A 19,602-nucleotide genomic window follows, 5' to 3' on the forward strand; every position below is an offset into this window, starting at 1 on the left:
TTATGGATTAGCGTGGGTCTACTTTGCGGCGGGCCTTATCACTTGGCTCCCTATTCCATACCACATTTTGCCATCATATCGTTTTAAAGTTGAACGAGTACTATAGTTTTGTAGTATTGAGAATAAATACTTGATTATTATAAATCTGCAATTCCAAATATATTTATCATTAATATTATATTTTTATAAAACCCACACTTACCATTATTTCTTGCTGTAATTTTATATTTTTTTCGAAGGAGGAACTGGTTTTCAAGTGTTGCCTCTTCATTCTCAATTGCCTAGAGAGGATCAGCGCAGAGTTTTTGCATCCGTACCTGAAGGCACCACCAAGGTAAATCTCTCTCTTTTTAATTAGAATTGATGGTTTCTAATTGCTAAAATATTATAATTGTCTCCAATCATAATAATTGATTGAATTAAAATAATAATAATAATAATCATCCTTATTGGTTTGTTGTATAAGCAATGCGATCCAACGTTTTTAAGTAATGGACATCATAGTTCTGATTTTTTTTATTTGCTTGACTATTCTTGTTATGGATGTCAATCGCAATCTCAAGTTCTTCAATAATGGACTTCATAGTTCTGAGTGTTTCAATTCAATATTTTATTGATAGAACTTGATAATTATTATGGAAAAAACAGTTTTGAACAGTTTTAAGTAAAAACAATCACTAAAAAACAGATGAATTACTAACTCAATGTTGTTTCTCAATTACTTTCCTTATTCTATACTAGAGTACACGCTACACTTATTCACACACTAAACTAATACTACACTACGAGTATCTCTTCACATTCAGGTCCATCTGTAGATCTAACCATTTTTTCACTTCACATTGCAAGAGTTAGTTCAATTATTATAGGTGCAATTAATTTTATTTCAACAATGATTAATATACAATCAAAAAATATTCAAATAGAAAAGCTGACCCTCTTCTGTTGATCAGTATTTTATTACAGACATTTTACTACCTACGTTCATCCCTTCCCGTCCCATCGTATTCCTTAGTCGCATAATTATTCTTAAGAATACGTTTCTCAATAGAAATATTAATTGAACCTATTTTTTACAGATAATTCTCTCAACAAACATAGCAGAAACATCGATCACAATCAACGACGTGGTGTATGTGATTGACACGTGCAAAGCGAAAATGAAGCTGTTTACGTCACACAACAACATGACCAACTATGCAACAGTGTGGGCGTCCAAGACCAATCTGGAGCAGCGGAAGGGGCGAGCGGGGCGAGTCAGGCCCGGGTTCTGCTTCCATCTCTGCAGTCGAGTGAGTTTCATTATTTATTTTATTTATAATTTTAATTCATTTTTCATGCTAATTTTATAGTTAGGGTAAGTCTTAGTAGGTGAAAACTATTATGAGCTTAAAAGTAAAGTGAAACAAGTATCTTAACGCCTAGTTGATTGATTTGAATAGAATGTGAGGTCGAATTGTGACTTCTACTTCCTAGATATTAAAGGGTCTAAAATAATAAATAATACAAAATACGATTAAATCTTAATCATTTAGACTATTTAATTCAATCTCTTATCTTATTTACTAGGGATTTTTATTCTTTTATTCAGTTTGTATTTAGGTTAGTGCTCGGTTGAGAGTTGATTTTTGTAATAATTTTTACTATTTACTCAATTTTTGCTATATTAGCTATTGAATACGAGCTTTAGTTATTGCTATTATTGTATAGTGAGAACAATTCTTGAAATAAACCATACTAGGCTCTTGATAATATGTTTTATGTAAAGTGTCTGTTTACTGCAATCTAAGTATCTAAGTAATTTGGAAATTAGTAGAATCATTTGAAAATACCATCTAAAATGATGTAAAATCAGAAATTGCATTTGTTCAAATGCTCATGAATTAGAAGTAATATTATTAAACGAAATTCCAAATTCTTCGGGGTGCTTGGCAGCATTTAATTTGGATTTTGGTCTAATAATATTATTTCATACCATGATTTTATTAATCATAAACTGATAATTAGGAATCTTAGTGCCGGTTTCACAACAGCCGGTTAAATTTTAACCGTGATTAATTCCACAAGAACCAATCAGAGAAGCTGTAATTTCAAAACAAAAACGCCTTCTATGATTGGTTCTCGTGAAATTAATCACGGTTAAAATTTAACCGGCTGTTGTGCAATCGGGCCTTAGTATTTTTGGTAAAAAAATGCAAAAGTATACTATTTCTCTTGGTTGCAAACTGATCTCAAGTCTTCTTTCTTTATATGGATAGAATTTTACAATATTGTAAAAATTACTATTTTTAATCGTTATAATATCTTAATGTGTTTTGATGTAAATTCATTTAGATAAACAGTAGCTCATGAACCTTGTTTTCAATTTTGAGGCACGACACGCAAAACTAGAGGAATACATGACACCAGAAATGCTGCGCACTCCGTTACACGAACTGGCTCTGTCCATCAAGCTGCTGCGACTGGGAGCGATCGGCCAGTTCCTGAGTAAGGCGATCGAGTCGCCGCCCATCGACGCGGTGATTGAGGCCGAAGTCATGCTGCGAGAGATGAAGTGCCTGGACGACAACGACGAGCTGACTCCGCTGGGCAAGATCCTGGCACGGCTGCCGATCGAGCCGCGTCTCGGCAAGATGATGATCCTGGGAACTCTGTTTTTCTGCGGCGACGCTCTCTCCACCATCGCTGCCAACAGTTCTACCTTTCCCGAAGTGTTTCTTACCGGTGAGAGTAATTGATGTCAATTTTGTATTTTTATTGTAGACTATTAGTCTTATTGGGATGATTGAACAGTGATCTAAATTTTGTAAGCTGCTGTTTAGACTGGCCACTAACGGTAGAACATGCATGATTGTCATACATTGTTGTGTCATCACAGCGTAAGGTTTGAGAATAATTTTATGAGGGAGGTTTTTGTATACTCGATTTGCTGTTGTTTATATTTTCTACGCTGCTATATTTGAGGTAAAATTATTTTTCTATCATTATAATTTGTAATTTTCCAGTGGTTTATTTATTGTTATTGGTTGTTTATTATATGTTAGAAGCCTCTTGCTGGTGACAAAACATGCATTATGAACATTTGTATGTTTGTGATGTGTCATGTTACTACCGTTGGTGGCCAGCCTAAAGCTGGGTTTTTCTTTGTCTGTAAATGCCGTCGTCGACTACGACAGGGAGATAATCTTAGATTGGGTAGATTCCAATTTAGCTTGCTACATAACTAAAAGATTATGCTCAAATTATGTTTTAATGGGACAGGTTGAGCTTATACTTGTTATACTTTCAAATGGTAATATGTTGATATTATTGGAAATGTTTAATTCTTCATTAATAAAGACAAATAATGAAATGTTATTTGATCAGCTGTTTTAGCACACTTGAAATTTGGACAATATGAATGTTAACAATGCTTGTCGTCGACTGCGGAAATTTACGCATAAACGAAAATGCACCTAGGTTGGTGAACGAAGCTCATAACTTGAACTAATGACTAAATAATATTGGCTGGTTCAGAATTATTGATATCACAGCTCAACAGACTTCATCTTTGGATGATTGGATTTCAATCTTTTTTTAGCGATCATAATAATGTGTCAATGATATAATTTAATATATATATATATATATATATATATTATATATATATATATATATATATTATATATATATATATTATATATATATATATATATATATATATATTCAACAGACACATAAGTTATATAAGCAAATTTTAACTTGAAAATTACAGTAGTCCATTACAGAACAACTAGGTCAATGTCATCGTACATTGGAAACCTGTAAAAATTAACTGCTCGGAGCAGAGAATTACCATTTGACAAGGTTGAATTAGCAAGTCTGCTGCCCATTTTGAAACCCAGCAACTGATAGCTGAAATACAATAAATGTATGATGTCTACATAAGCTTGTTGCTTGTAACGGTATCAAGTGATGATGAGCTGACTAAACTTCCATGCTCTATCAGACTGTATTCAAATCCAGAACGAAGCAGTGAATGCTGCAAAGCCTAAGCCCACTCTGCTAACCTAGTCGGCTCTGAATGTGAATGCAATACAACAATAACAACAAGAGGCTGATTTGGGAATAGGGGTGGTTTATAAGCTCTTCCACCTATGGTTACCCACTTACTAATAAAGTTATATTTAACTTTATATTATATTGAAGTTATATTTAACTGATGTTTTATTAGTCTGAATGAAACGTAAATGTTTTGGCCACCAAACATAGATCCAGTTTATTAGTTATGTTATTGGTTAGTGGAATTGAAGTTGTAAACAAATTAACAAAGAGGAGTCAAGGAAAATAATAGGCTATGAAAGGATCAATGAAGCTGTCTAGGTTATAAAATTTATTGAAATAGTACAAAAGCAAGTTGAAGAAGAACATATATATTTAATTTAAAATAAAAATATCTTAGTCTCTTTTTTAATGAAAATTTCTGGTACAGTTGAAAAATGTATATAGAGGATAAGTTTAACATTGTACTTAGTTATTAATAAATAATAAAGTTTAAGGTTACTTTGGAGGTTAGGACGTTGTGAAAAAAAAATGCAATGCATTCTAGATCTAGAGGAGCAGTGAATGAATAGTTATTCGGTTAATTGATTGCTATGAATAAATGGTTACATAGAGTGGTCTAATATCTTCCTGTGATGCAAATTGAAATGGAAAATAAATAATAGTGAAAATCGATATTTATGTGTACATCGATATGAAAAGTTGACTGAACATTCTACTTGGACTCTATTGTGGAAAAATAATAATAATAAGAAATCAATAAGAACTGTTGATATTTATTGATTAAATTTAATTTTTTTTAATCCCTCAAATAGCTTGTAGCTAGAGGGATAATATATCACAAATTGTATATGATTATTTTTGTATCTGTTTTGTTTTGAGTTAAATAAATGAAATGAAATGAAAAAAAAATAGAGCCTAGAATGATTAATGAATCGATTATCTAAAGGCGGCCTTAAATAAGAGTTTCCAGTTTGGTGGCAGAACTCAAGCCCATTTAGTTTGTGTGTTATAAGCTTCGTCAAAAGTAGCAACTTTTTTGAAGAAGCTTTTCAAAAACTTTACCTGGATCTGAAGTGTTTTTTCTAACTGGCTGTTATTTTGATGAACAGAAAGGAAGCTGAGTTATCAGCAGAGAGCTTTTGCTGGCAGCCGCTACAGCGACCACATCGCAATGCTGAATGTGTTTCAGACATGGGAAGGGGTTCGTGCCAATGGCCCACGTGCTGAAGAGAATTTCTGCGATCACAAGCAAATATCTTTGCCTACTTTGAAGATCACATGGGAAGCTAAGGTATATTTGTCTCAATTCATTTTTAATTGAATAATAATATTTCAGAAGAAAACGAAAAATTCAAAAGTATTATGAGAGAATCTTATAAGTTTCTTATCTTATAAGAAAGTAAACCTTTCCTTAAAAAACAATTTTTTCCAAGTTATTGTAAAGTTTGTTAAGTTAATGTACTGTATTTATGGAAGATGACGGTAACCTTTTTTATTTAGTGCTTATACACTTTTTTGTTAGATTTATTGTAAATATTGTGTCCTTTTTCAGTAGAATAGATTAAATTTCTACTTGAAGATCGTGAGATGATTAGATGATTAGATCAGGTCTTCAAAACAGCTTGAAGATCTAGAACTCAGCAGACCTACTGCAAACTATTCCATTCCACTATCAATTGCTAATAATCAACTACAGTATACAAATTGCCATTACATCATATTTGTTACAACACATTTTATTCGGCATATTATCGAACTTGAAACTTTACATCGTAATCTATTTATGAACTGAATACAACTGGACTGTTGGTGGTATAAATTATGTATTGTTTCAAGCAATTTTTTCATGGATAGTTTTATTACTTATTGCAGAATCAACTCCGAGATTTGCTGACTTCTATTGGCTTTCCTGAAGAGTCGCTGATGCCTTTGCCCTACAATTTCATTGGCACTGATGACAAAATGGATATTGTGGTTGCACTTCTCTGTATGGGATTCTATCCAAACGTCTGCTACCACAAGGAAAAGAGAAAGGTGAGGTTTGATCATTGAACGATTTCTCACCGCCAATTATTACATTTCTGTAACATTATATAGGGCTTCCAATTATATCAAATTAGGCCTATAGTTTCTCTGTTTCATCTTTGGTATTTCGTCTGACACTAACGCAGATTTTTCTTGAAGAAGAACTTGAAAAGTAAAAGATTATGAATATTGTTCATCTTATGAAAAGTTTGGATCATTATTTCCTGTTGATATATGGTGAAAAATAGTGCTTGATAGTTTACAAAGACTTTTCTGTAATTCATTGGAGTTTCAAACTGTCTCGTTACTGTCGTTTACGTTTATAATTAGCTGTTGGGGAAAATTTTTATTTATGAAATTTATTATATTTTTTATATATTGTATATATCTCGAACTCAAACCATTCTTATTTACTTCCACATGTATCGTTGTTGATGAAGGAGTTATCCGTCCACTACTTATTCAGTAATGGTCCAATGAGAGGAATGTATTCCTGGTACTTCTATTTCCAATTACAGCTATTTTTTGTCTTTCTTCCAGATATCTTTCTTTTGAGCAGCAGATTGCGAAACATTTTAATTCTTTGAGCAAAACTAGTTCACTCTTATTAAAAAAAAGTCCTATCTCTCTATGAAAAATAACTATAGTTAGGTCCACGTTATCATGGAAGTATTTGATAAACATTGGTGTTGCTATCCTTGTCTATCATAGGACAAAGCAGAGTAAACAAGATTATTGATATCACATCAGATATACTGGTATCAGCTACTATATTGGCAAGACAGTGAATCGGCAACGCTGTTCTTCTATCTTTCTCAACTGCCATTTTTATAATGTTAACCTCTCTTATAGAAGGTTTTCCCCACATTTCTTCTTTATCATATCATTCACTCATTTGAACTCTGCAACTAATTTGTCTACTGTTCCGTGATCTGTCACTTTATCCAGCCCTTCTCACTGGATAATTCAGCTAGTGAATTTTTTTATCCATACTCTAAGAAATTTTTTTCCTCCTATTTAATAACTAATTCTATAGTTCGTAATGTTTTTTTTTAGAAACATTATATTAACAACATACTAGGTTTATACTCAGTTATGTTATAATGCTGTCAATATTTTCAAGTTTTATTTATGTATTTTTTTTTTCTGAGGAAATAAAAAGTTTGTTTTGATTTTATGTAAATTTTACATTGAAGGATTGGTTTTTATTTTCCATCAGGTGCTGACAACAGAGTGCAAATCTGCTCTGGTTCATAAGATGTCAGTGAATTGCAGCAACATGGAGCAAACATTCCCTTGTCCATTCTTTGTGTTCGGAGAAAAGGTAAGTGAAGCAATATAACTCAATAGTAAATTAAATATCTTGGACTATATAAATTTGTACTATATTAAATTCATTTCCCACAAATACTCATCACTGTATACATATTATTGATAATTGAAGTGCTTGACAATTTTATTCTAGTTTCAAGTGAAAGATAAGATAAGATTACATACGGTAGTGAACGTTATCAATTGGGAATGGAGTGTCGTGTGATATTTTGGCACTTGCTTCCAGAAATGATTGTTGATTGAGGTTGGTGCATTGGGAATCACAAAGCCCATCGTTAGCTCAAAAGTAGAAAATCCCAAATCTGAAGAATTATGGCTCTAAGATTCAAGTACTAGAATCGAATTGTTGGAGGAATTAAAATCACGCTAATGTTGTGGAATAGAAATGATTTGGTTTTTATTTGAACAGATCCGTACCAGAGTGGTGGCATGTAAGCAAATGACTATGGTCAGCCCCATCCATCTGCTCCTCTTCGGATGCCGGAAAATTGAATTTATTGATGACGTCATCCGACTCGACGGTTGGTAAGTATCGCACATTTTATGAGCAAAATCTATTTCGAAATTATACATTAATTCAAAAGCTTGATTCCATTACTATCAATGACAAACGTTCAACTAAATTTTAAGATACAATTTGCAAGTGGGAATTGTTTATATAAACTTTAGACAATACTGTATATGGTAATTTTGATTACATAGATTAGATACTGTATTTACTTACTTAAAAAGGTGTTTCAATTCGAACTATTAAATTTCCTTGTTTTCGTCAAGTATATCTGTAAATCATTATTTGTAGATAAGATTCTTCATTACATTAAATTGATAAATTTGATAGATTTCATTTCCCTCGTTTATGAACTTATTACATTTCTTCATTTTTTGCGATTCATATTACTATCAAACTTTTCACATCGTACATAGTTCTGGTATCAAATCAAATAGTGTTTGACTCACAAATCATAATACAACTAGCAGTTACCCGTGCTTCGCTACGGGGAACATGACAGAAAAGGATTTTTTTATTGGACTGATATTGGTATTGGCTTCTGATGAATAAAAACTGTATGTTGTAAAAAAATTGACATATTATCTTTACTATAAGTCAAACAGGCTTTTCATTTGATAATTGAGTGAATGAGACAGCAATCGGACATCTGAGTCGGGGGGAAAAATATACAATGAATAATAATAATAATAGTAATAATAATAATATATTTTATTCCCATTAATATACAAATAAGCAATCTAATCAATAAAATTTACACAATATTCAAATACAATATTTATGAAATTTTTTTACAAATATAAATAAATTTCATTTTTTCGGAAATTAACCTACTCAACTATGGAAAACCCATGTTTTAGAGCAGGTATAATAGTAATACATTAAGTTTAGAGTGGGGGTGCAAATAACCCCTGAGAAAGTGAGCTTACAAATATTGTTCGAAATTTATGTTTCCTATATTATGCCTTCCAGTTGTTTGATCCAGTTTTTAATGGCGCATTTAAATTTTCTTGAGTTTTCTATTATCTTGATGTGCACAGGAAGTAAATTGTGGTATTTTGGTGCTAGGTGGTTGAAGTAGTGTTGTTGGTATGTTGCCTTCCTAGCCACGTTCGTGATGAGAAGGCTTCTATTCCTTGTGTTATGACAGTGATTTCTGTTTTGAAAGCGTTCTGGGTTTTTGTGTAGTCTGCAAATAATTTCTAGGGAGTAGAGTTGTCTTGCGTCCATCACACCAAACTCATTGTAGAGCTGGTCTGACGGATAACGAAGAAAGTGGCTTCTGCTTGATGATTTTGATTATTAGTTTTTGCACTTTTATAAGGGGGTCGAGGTGAACGTAGTTTGTTCCTCCCCATCCTACAATTTTATAGGTACGCAAAAACTGAACTAATAATGTGTTTGTCCATCAGTTCGCCGTGCAGCTCGTCATACAATATTTGGCTATCCATCACAAGTGGAAAACATGCGAACATGAATACAGAAGTATGGGCCATTTTTATTTGATTAAATTCATGTTTTGAACAATTCATTGTTACGAATGACAAATTGATAGGAGCTTATAAATATTTTCTAATTCAAATGAAATAACTTCTGGAAAAATAATGATTGGATAAATACCAATATTAAATTATTGTTGACCAAGAACTCAGTACATCGACAATTCATTCAACTAATTCGGTACTGATAAAATAATAATCATTTTTTATTGATAATCAATTTCATCAACTAATCATAAACTGACTGAAAAAAGTACTTCAATTCCCATGAATTCAATTAATATAATTATATAATAAATCTAAAGTGTAGGTCATATTTTATCTAAATTCACAAAGAGTTCGATTTTTGTTGGCAAGAGATCATTGTTATTTCACTAAAAGATAGGATAAAATGAATAGTTGCCCTTCCAGGGGGAGCTTTGACAACCCACAAGACTCATTTTTCATTTACATAAATATCGAAAAAGAGCATAGGACCTTATTTTTTGTTCAGCTTGCCAAAATACCCCTCATTTCAATATTAATGGGAATTTTGAAATGGGTCCATTGAACAAATTGTTCTTCGATCATAATAACTTTTTGTGTAGTATGTCCAATTGAAGCCTCATCCTCAGCATAAAACGTATGTCATTAAAGCATTAATGGACCGGTTATTATTTTAAATAGTATAAACTTGATATTGTCACAACCACCGATTTAATATGATAATGAAAAGCTAGCTTAGTTGTTACACAATTATTAACGTATAATTATTCAATTCATTTAGTGGAAACTATAACAGAAATTAGTTTTCCATTATTTGATTTCAATATAACATAAATTGTGTGTATCTATGTATTAACATTACAAGAATTTGAACCACCTTTTATTATTGGATAAGGTTGTGGTTTAAAAGTTGAAAACTGTTGACTGTGTAAAATGAAAAAATGATCATAATGAATGATGGATGAACATTTTGTTTTGTGGGAGGTAAACTACAGGGACTTGTTTATTATTTGCTCGTTTATTGGTTGAATGGTTTAGTTTGACGGCAATCGTTTCTCAATAGTGATATTCAATCACTGTTGATCTGCAATGATCGACCCGATGCTCTACGATCCTATAGGTTTCTGTATCTATATCTAGAATTCCTCTCTTATTCTATAAGGGAATGTTATTCTAGGGAAACTTATTCTATTTTTGACATACTTGACTTGTTTGATTACTTTCATACACTCTCACGGATGGAAGAATTTTCTATTACATGGTTAACTAGTTGGAAATCGTAAAATACTCTATTTCAGCAAACCTCACCAAGAAGCCTGTTACTTTGTATTCGATATATCCTACTTTGTTTATATTGTTGTAAATTTACTTTTGTAATTAACAATTTATTCATTAAAAGTTTACATTTATGAACAAGATAAAAATAAAATACTATCAATTTGGAACATTCATCATAAAACTCTCACTTGTTATCTTTTCATAAACAGTTGGTTGCCAAAACCGTGACACCTTGACAACCATACTCACATGATGTGTATCCATGTAGGGCTAGCCTACATAAATTTTTGTTCTTATTTTGTGTGTGTTTTTGAATAAATTTGAGAAACGTATAGGATTGCAGTCTGGCGTGTGGCGTGTGGTCGGGCCCTAAAACTTTGTCGTTTGCAAACTTGAACACGTCATCAAATGAAGAAATCATTCTCGGATTGTTTTGTAGGATAAACCTGAAAATGGATCCGAATGTGGCGGCGTGCATAGTGGCGTTGAGGCCAGCGCTGGAGGGACTGGTGATCAAGGCGAGCAGAGAGCCCGAGCAGATCACCGAACTGAGTCCAGTCGACGAGAAGGTGATCGCCGTCATCAAGGACCTCTGCAAGGTCAACGCCGGTCGCCACAACATGGAGCCCGTTGGCACTGGAGCCGGGTATGTACTCATCAATCTCAACACTATTTCTACAAATACTTGCATTCAATTAACTTAATCATCTTGAAATTAATCATTATCTTTGTACTTTTTTCTCTGCACAAATACTTTTATCCAATTGATCATCTCGGAATTTATCCTTTCTGAGCACCCTGGTGACAGGGAAAAAAATTTACTTTCCTTGTATTTTACCATAGGTAAGGAAAGTATTGCTTTCCAAAAAAATTAAGGTACCCCAATTTCTAAATTTCTATACGTTTCAAGGTACCCTGAGTCCGAAAAAGTGGTTTTTGGGTATTGGTCTGTATGTGTGTGTGTGTCTGTGTACACGATATCTCATCTCCCATCTAGGACCTAGTCAACAAGGCAACATACAGAAGACAGTCGAACTCACTTGAAAGACAAACTTCCTCTACCAGCTATCAAGTTTTGTGAATGAACAATAGTGAACAATAGAGAATGAACTCTCTCTCTCTCTCTTTTACCACACATCACCGTGACATTCCCTATACCCATGAAGAGGTTGCATTATACTTCTGTACGGACTAGGATCACCCTTTGAAGCTCATCGCCGTTTTGTAAATAAGGTCAATCGAACTGTTTTCATTTCAATCGAAATGAACCTAATTCATTATTTTTAATGAATTATGACAAGAGTCGAACTGACGATGCATCCATTATGCACTCGATCATCAAATGGACAATGACTTCTATGTCACCTAGATTTAATTTTAGTTTTAATACATTTTTAAACTTCATTTTTTTGTCATGCTCTGCCCTTTGTTTGGACTAATTTTGCTCTGCTTCACCAACAATGCTAAGCACCAAAGATGAAGTAGCTCGCTTGCTCTCGATTCATAGCAATTTGAACGACTGTGTTAGTAACTCTAACATTGACGTGGGTGCCTTGTTATCATATAAGCTTCAGCCTTACAATAAACTTCTTAAGACCGCCCATCTTAATGTCCAGTCCCTCAGTTGTCACATCGACGAACTCAGAGCAATCTTCCGTTTTCAGGACTTCAGTATAATAGGTATTTCGGAATCATTCTTGAAACCTAGCATTCCATCCAACCAAGTTGCACTGCCTGGGTATAATCTTTTCCGTAATGATAGGTTGAATAAAGCTTGTGGGGGCGTAGCAGTGTATGTCAAAGACGGTATAAAAACTAAAATATTACTCACATCTGAGCCAGTACTCTGCTAGACCAGAATTCATGTTTCTTGGATTATCTTTGTCCAGATCTAATAGATTACTTGTTGGAATTTGCTATCGTCCCCCCGAAAATCGGTCATTTTACTGACTTTGAAAATGCATTGCTTTCTCTTATGCCATCTTATAACCGTGTCCTTGTCATGGGTGATATGAACACTGACCTTACATGACTAATCGCAACTTTGACTATTATCAGGTCACTTAACATATTTCAGTGCCTCAACTTGACTATTCTACCACTTGATCCAACTCACCATACAAATGAATCTGACATTTTCATTGATTTTCTCATAGTTAGTGATCCCATCGAGGTTGTTCAAACAGGACAAATATCAGTCCCAGCTATTTCTGGACATGACCTGATTTACTGTGTGCTCTCTCATAAGCCACCAAAACCAGCACAGAAGTGCATTCACTTGAAAAAATTACAAGATGTCCTTCCTAGAAGTATACGATTGTTACTGGTCCAATCTCTTATTTTTCCACATTTCATGTACTGCAACTCTGTCCTCAATGACATGCAAGTTACACTCAATAATAAAATGCAGCGCTGCCAAAATTATTGTCTACGTTTTGTTTATTCTCTTGAACGCCATGAACATATCACCCCAGCACACATTACTAGTTCTACCCTGAAGCTTCCCGATCATAGACGTTTCAGAATAATCAAACTTGTTAGAGATACTTTGAAATATGGCAATCCTATTTATTTCAAAAATGATTTTAAATTTGTTTCCGATGGTAGAGGATAGATGCTTCCCATACTAGAACTGGTGCAAATACTCTTACAATCACCGAACTACTATCTATTCTAAATCGGTCCTTGTCAGTGTTTGTCGTGGATGGAATAAACTTCCCAACTCTATTAGATGCATTGAGAGCCGAGCGGGCTTTATCTTGTCTTTGAAAAAATATCTTGTAGAGAAAATGATTGAGTCTGTCTAACCCTAGAGCACTGCAAGCTAAATATTCTATAGTCCAGGCGCTGGCTTACATTGAGCATACATGAGAGAGGCAGAGAATTTGACTTCGGATTATTGTTAGGGGGTCTTTAGTGTATATGAAACTCGATGTCGTCACGTCCCAGGGTGGTCGACAGCTTGGGGGGAGGGGGGTAAGTTGTAAAAAACGCGCGCTTATAAAATCGCCTGTCCTGCAGTTACTATTCATAGTACAGCTTTTAATTTTTTCTCAATATTATGTACACATAACTGGCTTTCAATGTGGCCCTCTACATTTTTGCGATAAACCGCATAGTTTTTCCGTAAAAAAATGAAATATCTCGAAAAATGTATTTTTTTATTATGGACTTTTTGTTATTTCTCGAATATTCAAGTCATTAGCCGACTTAGAGGAAAAAGCTCCCAATAAACGTTGTAGGCCGTCTCTTCCTGAATCCAATGATATATATAGCTTGGGGGTTTCGATCATAGATGCGGCAGTGGGAGGGGGATAAGTAGCACTGTTACGCTGCGGCGCGGTCCTCCCCCATGATTAATGCGCGTAATGGCCTGTCTATCGCATCGCTCCTACTAGTCTATGCATTCAAATTATGTATTTCAGGAACGCTATCTTATGTATTTTCGGTCGCTGAACACGATTTTTCAAGTCTCAATAATTGATAATTCTCATCATAATATACAAATTATGGTCAAAATTACAAACTTCATCTCATTATCATTATTTATGATTACATTGTAATGATAAACCATCTTGTTAGGAATCCTATATGTGTTTCTCAGTCGATAAAAAACTGATATTCCATTAAGAGAGAATAATTATTCGATTTAGTTCAATGATCACTTTGGAATTGCGAAAGTCAAGTAATGGAGTAAGTGAAACAAATAATATAGGCTACCCCATATAGAGCACCGTGTAACAGGAGTAAAATATTTTCTTAATATAAATTTACAGTTGAAGCACAAATAAAGCCAATTACTCCCATTTGATATGACTGAATATTTGATTACAAAGGAAATACAACTCTAAAGCTGCGTTTACACCAAAGTTATTAACGAGATGTTAATATCTCAATCTTTATAGATTCTATAAGATTGAACATAACTTATCATACACATGATGGACATATGTGTTTGCCAAGTTCCGTTAAATCTAATAGAATCTATAAAGATTAAGTTATTAACATTTTGTTAATAACTTTGGTGTAAACGCAGCTTTATCAACTGATTTCTGTAACTTATATCTACGCGAATAGATACTTTTCATCTGGCTGAGTTTGACTGATTGTCTTGGGGTGGTACTTGAATGAAAGTGGAATGGGAGATATCTTTGTTGAATTTGAAATATTTGGAGAGAATACTGTTGGAAATCTATTGAGGGGAGATCAGTATAATTAAGGTGTGAGAGCAAGCAATCGATTCAATGAAACAACTACAAGGACTCATGAACGGTTCAAATATGAGAGATTGTCAAAGTATATTTGAAAGAAGTCAGGAGCTATTTGTGGAGTTTTTTTAGAATAACAATGTAAAATCAATGACTACTTGAAATTTATGACTGATTATTGTAACATAGTTTAAATGATCTTAAATTGTATTCATGCTCATAAGGAAGGACTCTGGTATTGCACATAGAAACTGTACGAGAAAAGATCCCATACTTTTTTCATTCAATCACACAAACTATGTTATGGAGTCTGTGTTATATCTAGAAAATATAAAAAAAATACCCATAGAAGTAGAAAATAATTTCCAATAAGGAAACATTAACTCTATACAGTCAATACATTGACTCTCTGTCAAATGAAACCTTGAAAATTCCATAAATGTGACAACCGATGATGCTTTGGAGCAAACCCCATTCGATCATCCAAAACTGAGTGATTGGAATAGCTAGTTCTATTTTTCCTAAAATGGCTGCTACTATATAAATAAATCTTCCATCAGAGATATTCTGTTCAAGTATGTTGATATCATTATGGAGATTGTGAAGAAAGTCATCGAATGAAGTAAAACAAGAATAATGAGAGATGATAATGATTTCCAGAAGCATAACCTTCTCAAGAGAACATTGTTTGGGGGTTTAAAGACCCCCTAACAATAATCCGAATTCAAATTCTCTGTCTCTCTCATGTATGCTCAATGTAAGCCAGCGCCTGGACTACTAATCTCCCTTCCTTTCCATTCGGAATGAAATCATTCCATTCATTCATCCATCTTACATATTCATCATCTCATCTCAACATTTTCTGTTCTTTAATATTATAAATCGTCATTATTACTCAATAAATTTCTAAAATCTTATATTAAATCCCACCCTATAACGTCTGTTCCATTTATCTATTTTGAATCATTAATGCAATATTGTATTCACTATTACTCATTCCAATATTATCCATCTTTTGCATTCATCCCATAATTCTTAGATTCAAATCACATATTCACATGTTATATTATTCCCAACAGCTCTATTCATCACAACCCGGTCGTGTGTTGATGGGAAGGATATTATTTTATATCATTTTCAAAGAATCGACAATTATTTGTTGAAACACCGCCGATTTATAAAGTTACATTACAATTTTATACTATCGTTACTCTAATTGCATTTAATCTTTATTCTCATTGATTAATTTTTTATACTTTGTAAAATTCGTTGAATAATTAGCATTACCGTCACCTACTACCGTAAGTTAGTGTATTAGCCAGTAAATATTGTAACATACATAAATAAAGAAATCTAATCTCTCTCTCTCTCTCTCTCTCTCTCTCTCTCACTCTCTCTCTCTATTGTGAAGTGTAAATTGAAGTTATTTATCTATCTAAGTTATTTATCTCACACTCTCACTCTCGCCTTCCTCGCCTTAGGCGTAATTGAAATGATTGAGTGGAAACTGATGCAAACAAAATCTGACGTCTCGGCTGGTGTCCTCAGTGTAATGAACACAATAAGAATTCCTGCCCCGCGACTCGCTCAGACATTTGGTGTCCCACTGTTTTCTCAGCCTGGTGTCCCATTGTAATACAGGCCCAACATGCAAACACTTGTATTGCCGATCCTGATCATGGAATAAATCAAGTACTTTAATTTTCCATAATTATTTTAAACCACTACAACAAAATCACATCTTCCTGAAACAGAAGGAAATTGGTTTCTTCTGTGCGCACGCATCGCCCCTCACAAACAAAAACTCCTTTCACTGCACATCTACCAATATTTGACCTATACTTCACTTACTCCATATTATATTCTTAAAATTCGATTAGCTGGGCCGTTGCCGATGCTGTTCTGAGTCTCCATGTTCAATTTAATAGACTTTTCAAATAAGTTTCTTATATCGATATATTATGTTTGCGACATTTAAAATACTGTAGGCTAGATAATTTACAGTAAATACTAACTGTTGCGGTAATAGCTTTGAAATAATCATTTTTTTTTATTGGTATGATTTCAGATATGCCACCAAGAGACCATACAGAGAATTCGGGGGAGGAGGAGGTCCACCTCCCAAACGAGGATTTGGAGGTGGTGGATTCGGGGGTGGTGGCGGATACGGCAGAGGTAATAAAAACTTAAGCTAAGAAACTATTTCATAATTTGAACAATTACATTCTTGGTAGTTTTTATGTTACGAAGGTCATTTTTTTCAACCTCCGAACTCATATCATAAGACACAGACAAACGATAGGGGGGCGACGACATCACAGAGCTGAACAGCTTATCATCCTCACCAAACGCTCTGTGATCGGTGCGGCCAGAACGCCAATTGTTGTCAAGTTATAGACCCACAAACATGGCCGCCTCACTTGAGTCTGCCACCAAGTGCTGGTCACATAGCGTTATTAGCTTTTTGCAAGCAAAATGCAATAGTTCAGCATAAATCTAACGATTAATTATTCAAGTGTACGCAGAAAACTTTATGAGCTATGATGTTGTGCGTGAATGTTCTCGGAAAATGAAAGAGGTCAGTTGAAATGCCTTCCGGAATGGTTGTGTTGCATGGCAACTCGGACTCACAGTGCTGGTGCAACCAAACGGCTTCTCCAGCAAATCAAACAGGATAATTTCTATCACCCACCATACAAACATGACTTTGCCACTAGTAACTTATACCATTTCCCCAAACTCAAGACATGACTTTGAGGGCAGAGCTTCCATACTAACGAGGAGCTCTAAAACAACGTCATAGACCACTGAAACTCATTTGGCTGCAGCATTCTATGAAGAGAGTGTTTGTAGGCTGGTCCGTCCACTGGTATGAAAAATGCCTCAACCTTCACTCCAATTATGTTGAAAAATAATCATAATTGTTAGTAACTTAGGGTCAAAAAATTATTATTTTATATGCATTGGTCTTCCATTTATGACCAATGACCAACCGGAGGTTGAAAAATGACCCTCGTAACTAACTATTGAATACTGGTTTTGTGGAGAAATATTCATCCTAGCCAAAGCTTGCTCAAACAGCAGAAATATAAATACATAAGGCTTCTGACTCATTTTAGTCCAGGCAACGAACGAATGCTCAAAAGAAGGTAAACGCTAAAAGGTAGTATAGAGGGAAATGCTAGAGACTTTTCCACCCCGCAGCTCTGTTTGAGGTAGAGGGTAAATATATTAAAAGTTCGACTTACTTCCAAAGTGGTGGTGTTTTAAAGGTACCAATTTCTTCTCTTATATCCATCCGTATATAAAAATTGAAGGTCACAAAATTTTCCACAAGTTTTAGGTGACAATATGTATTATAGTTTACGAGATATCAGCTCTTGAAAGTGAGACCTTTTTTAAAAAACACTGCTTCCAATTTTCTGCTGTTTTTGCATTATTATAACTGAGGATTTAAAAAAATCGTGATAATTATGAGCTTGAAGAGCATTAAATTCTCGCGAGTATTATTCAACTGTTGCTGCAGTTTTTTGTTGAGTGTGAAATCTTTAAACTATGTAGCTTGATACATTGCTCACACAGAACAATTATTATTTTGATGGAACAGTTTAATCATTTGTACTTGTTGGTCGCTATAAATAACTTTTCATTGTACTTGTAATTTGGCCAGACATACTGAATGGATGAGAAACAATTTAATACTTGTAGCTTACGACCGTAATAAGATGTCAAAGTTAGGAATTCCTTTATGAAAACTCCTATAATATATTGCATGGACATTTTTTGAATTTTCATTTTGTATTAATTTATGCTGTGAAAATTTATAAATTTCACAAAAATTTGTACTCTAATATTGTTTATTCTTGCAGGTGGTTTTGGAGGTGGTCGAGGTGGCGGTAGATACTTTGGTGGCGGAGAAGGGGGTGGATGGGGAGGAGGAGGAGGAGGAGGAAGAGGAGGACGAGGAGGTTTCAGAGGAGGACGTGGAGGATGGTGAATGCTTCAATGTAGCATCTGTTCATTTTGCAATTTATTTATTCAGTTTCTTTAAATAATTTGTGGTTCACCTATATCGATACTAGTATTATATTGATTGAACTATACTTGTCTTTAACTAAGGCAAAATGTTCCACTACTGTATGCGTTTATCTTTTTAATATCAATGTATTATTAAAATAAAATAGACTTTTAACATTTGCTTTACTGTTAGTAAAACATCACCTAGGAAATTTGAGATGTGATCGATCCTTATTACCATTATGTAATAAAAATATTATTCCAGAATTACTCTCTTTTTGCTACACCTTTAAAATAAACTTTGATTGCAAGATTGTGTGTGTTACGTTCTATGTGAAGGAAGGAATTATCATTTTTACTTTCCTTGCCCTATTACCATAGGTAAGGAAAGTATTGCTTTCCAAAAAAAAATTAAGGTACCCTAATTTCAAGTTTTCTATACGTTTCAAGTCCCCCTGAGTCCAAAAACATAATTTTTGGGTGTTGGTCTGTGTGTGTGTGTGTGTGTATATATGTCTGTGAACACGATAACTCCATTCCTAATCAACCAATTGACTTAAAATTTTAAACTTAAGGTCCTTATACCATGAGGATCCGACAATAAGAAATCCAATAAAATTCAATTCAAGATGGCGGAAAAAAATGGCGGATAATTACTAAAAAACCATGTTTCTCACGGTTTTCTCGAAAACGGCTCTAACGATTT

The 19,602-nt window shown here is 33.9% G+C and overlaps 1 protein-coding gene across 1 annotated transcript in view; it reads left to right on the forward strand.

Annotated features, from left to right (window-relative positions):
- Positions 1–19,163, forward strand: part of LOC111043256 (ATP-dependent RNA helicase A) — a 42,178-nt gene extending 23,015 nt beyond the window's left edge. Inside the window, exons 14-23 of the mRNA XM_022328162.2 lie at positions 240–334; positions 1,080–1,292; positions 2,373–2,724; positions 5,154–5,335; positions 5,917–6,078; positions 7,289–7,393; positions 7,811–7,926; positions 11,111–11,317; positions 16,948–17,054; positions 18,749–19,163. Coding sequence (XP_022183854.2) covers positions 240–334; positions 1,080–1,292; positions 2,373–2,724; positions 5,154–5,335; positions 5,917–6,078; positions 7,289–7,393; positions 7,811–7,926; positions 11,111–11,317; positions 16,948–17,054; positions 18,749–18,876 — 1,667 coding nt within the window. The 3' untranslated portion in view covers positions 18,877–19,163. The remainder of the gene's footprint in view (positions 1–239; positions 335–1,079; positions 1,293–2,372; positions 2,725–5,153; positions 5,336–5,916; positions 6,079–7,288; positions 7,394–7,810; positions 7,927–11,110; positions 11,318–16,947; positions 17,055–18,748) is intronic.
- The last annotated feature ends 439 nt before the right edge of the window (positions 19,164–19,602 follow it).

The sequence above is a fragment of the Nilaparvata lugens genome, chromosome 5 (assembly GCF_014356525.2).
Source record: "Nilaparvata lugens isolate BPH chromosome 5, ASM1435652v1, whole genome shotgun sequence".
Lineage (NCBI taxonomy): Eukaryota > Metazoa > Arthropoda > Insecta > Hemiptera > Delphacidae > Nilaparvata > Nilaparvata lugens.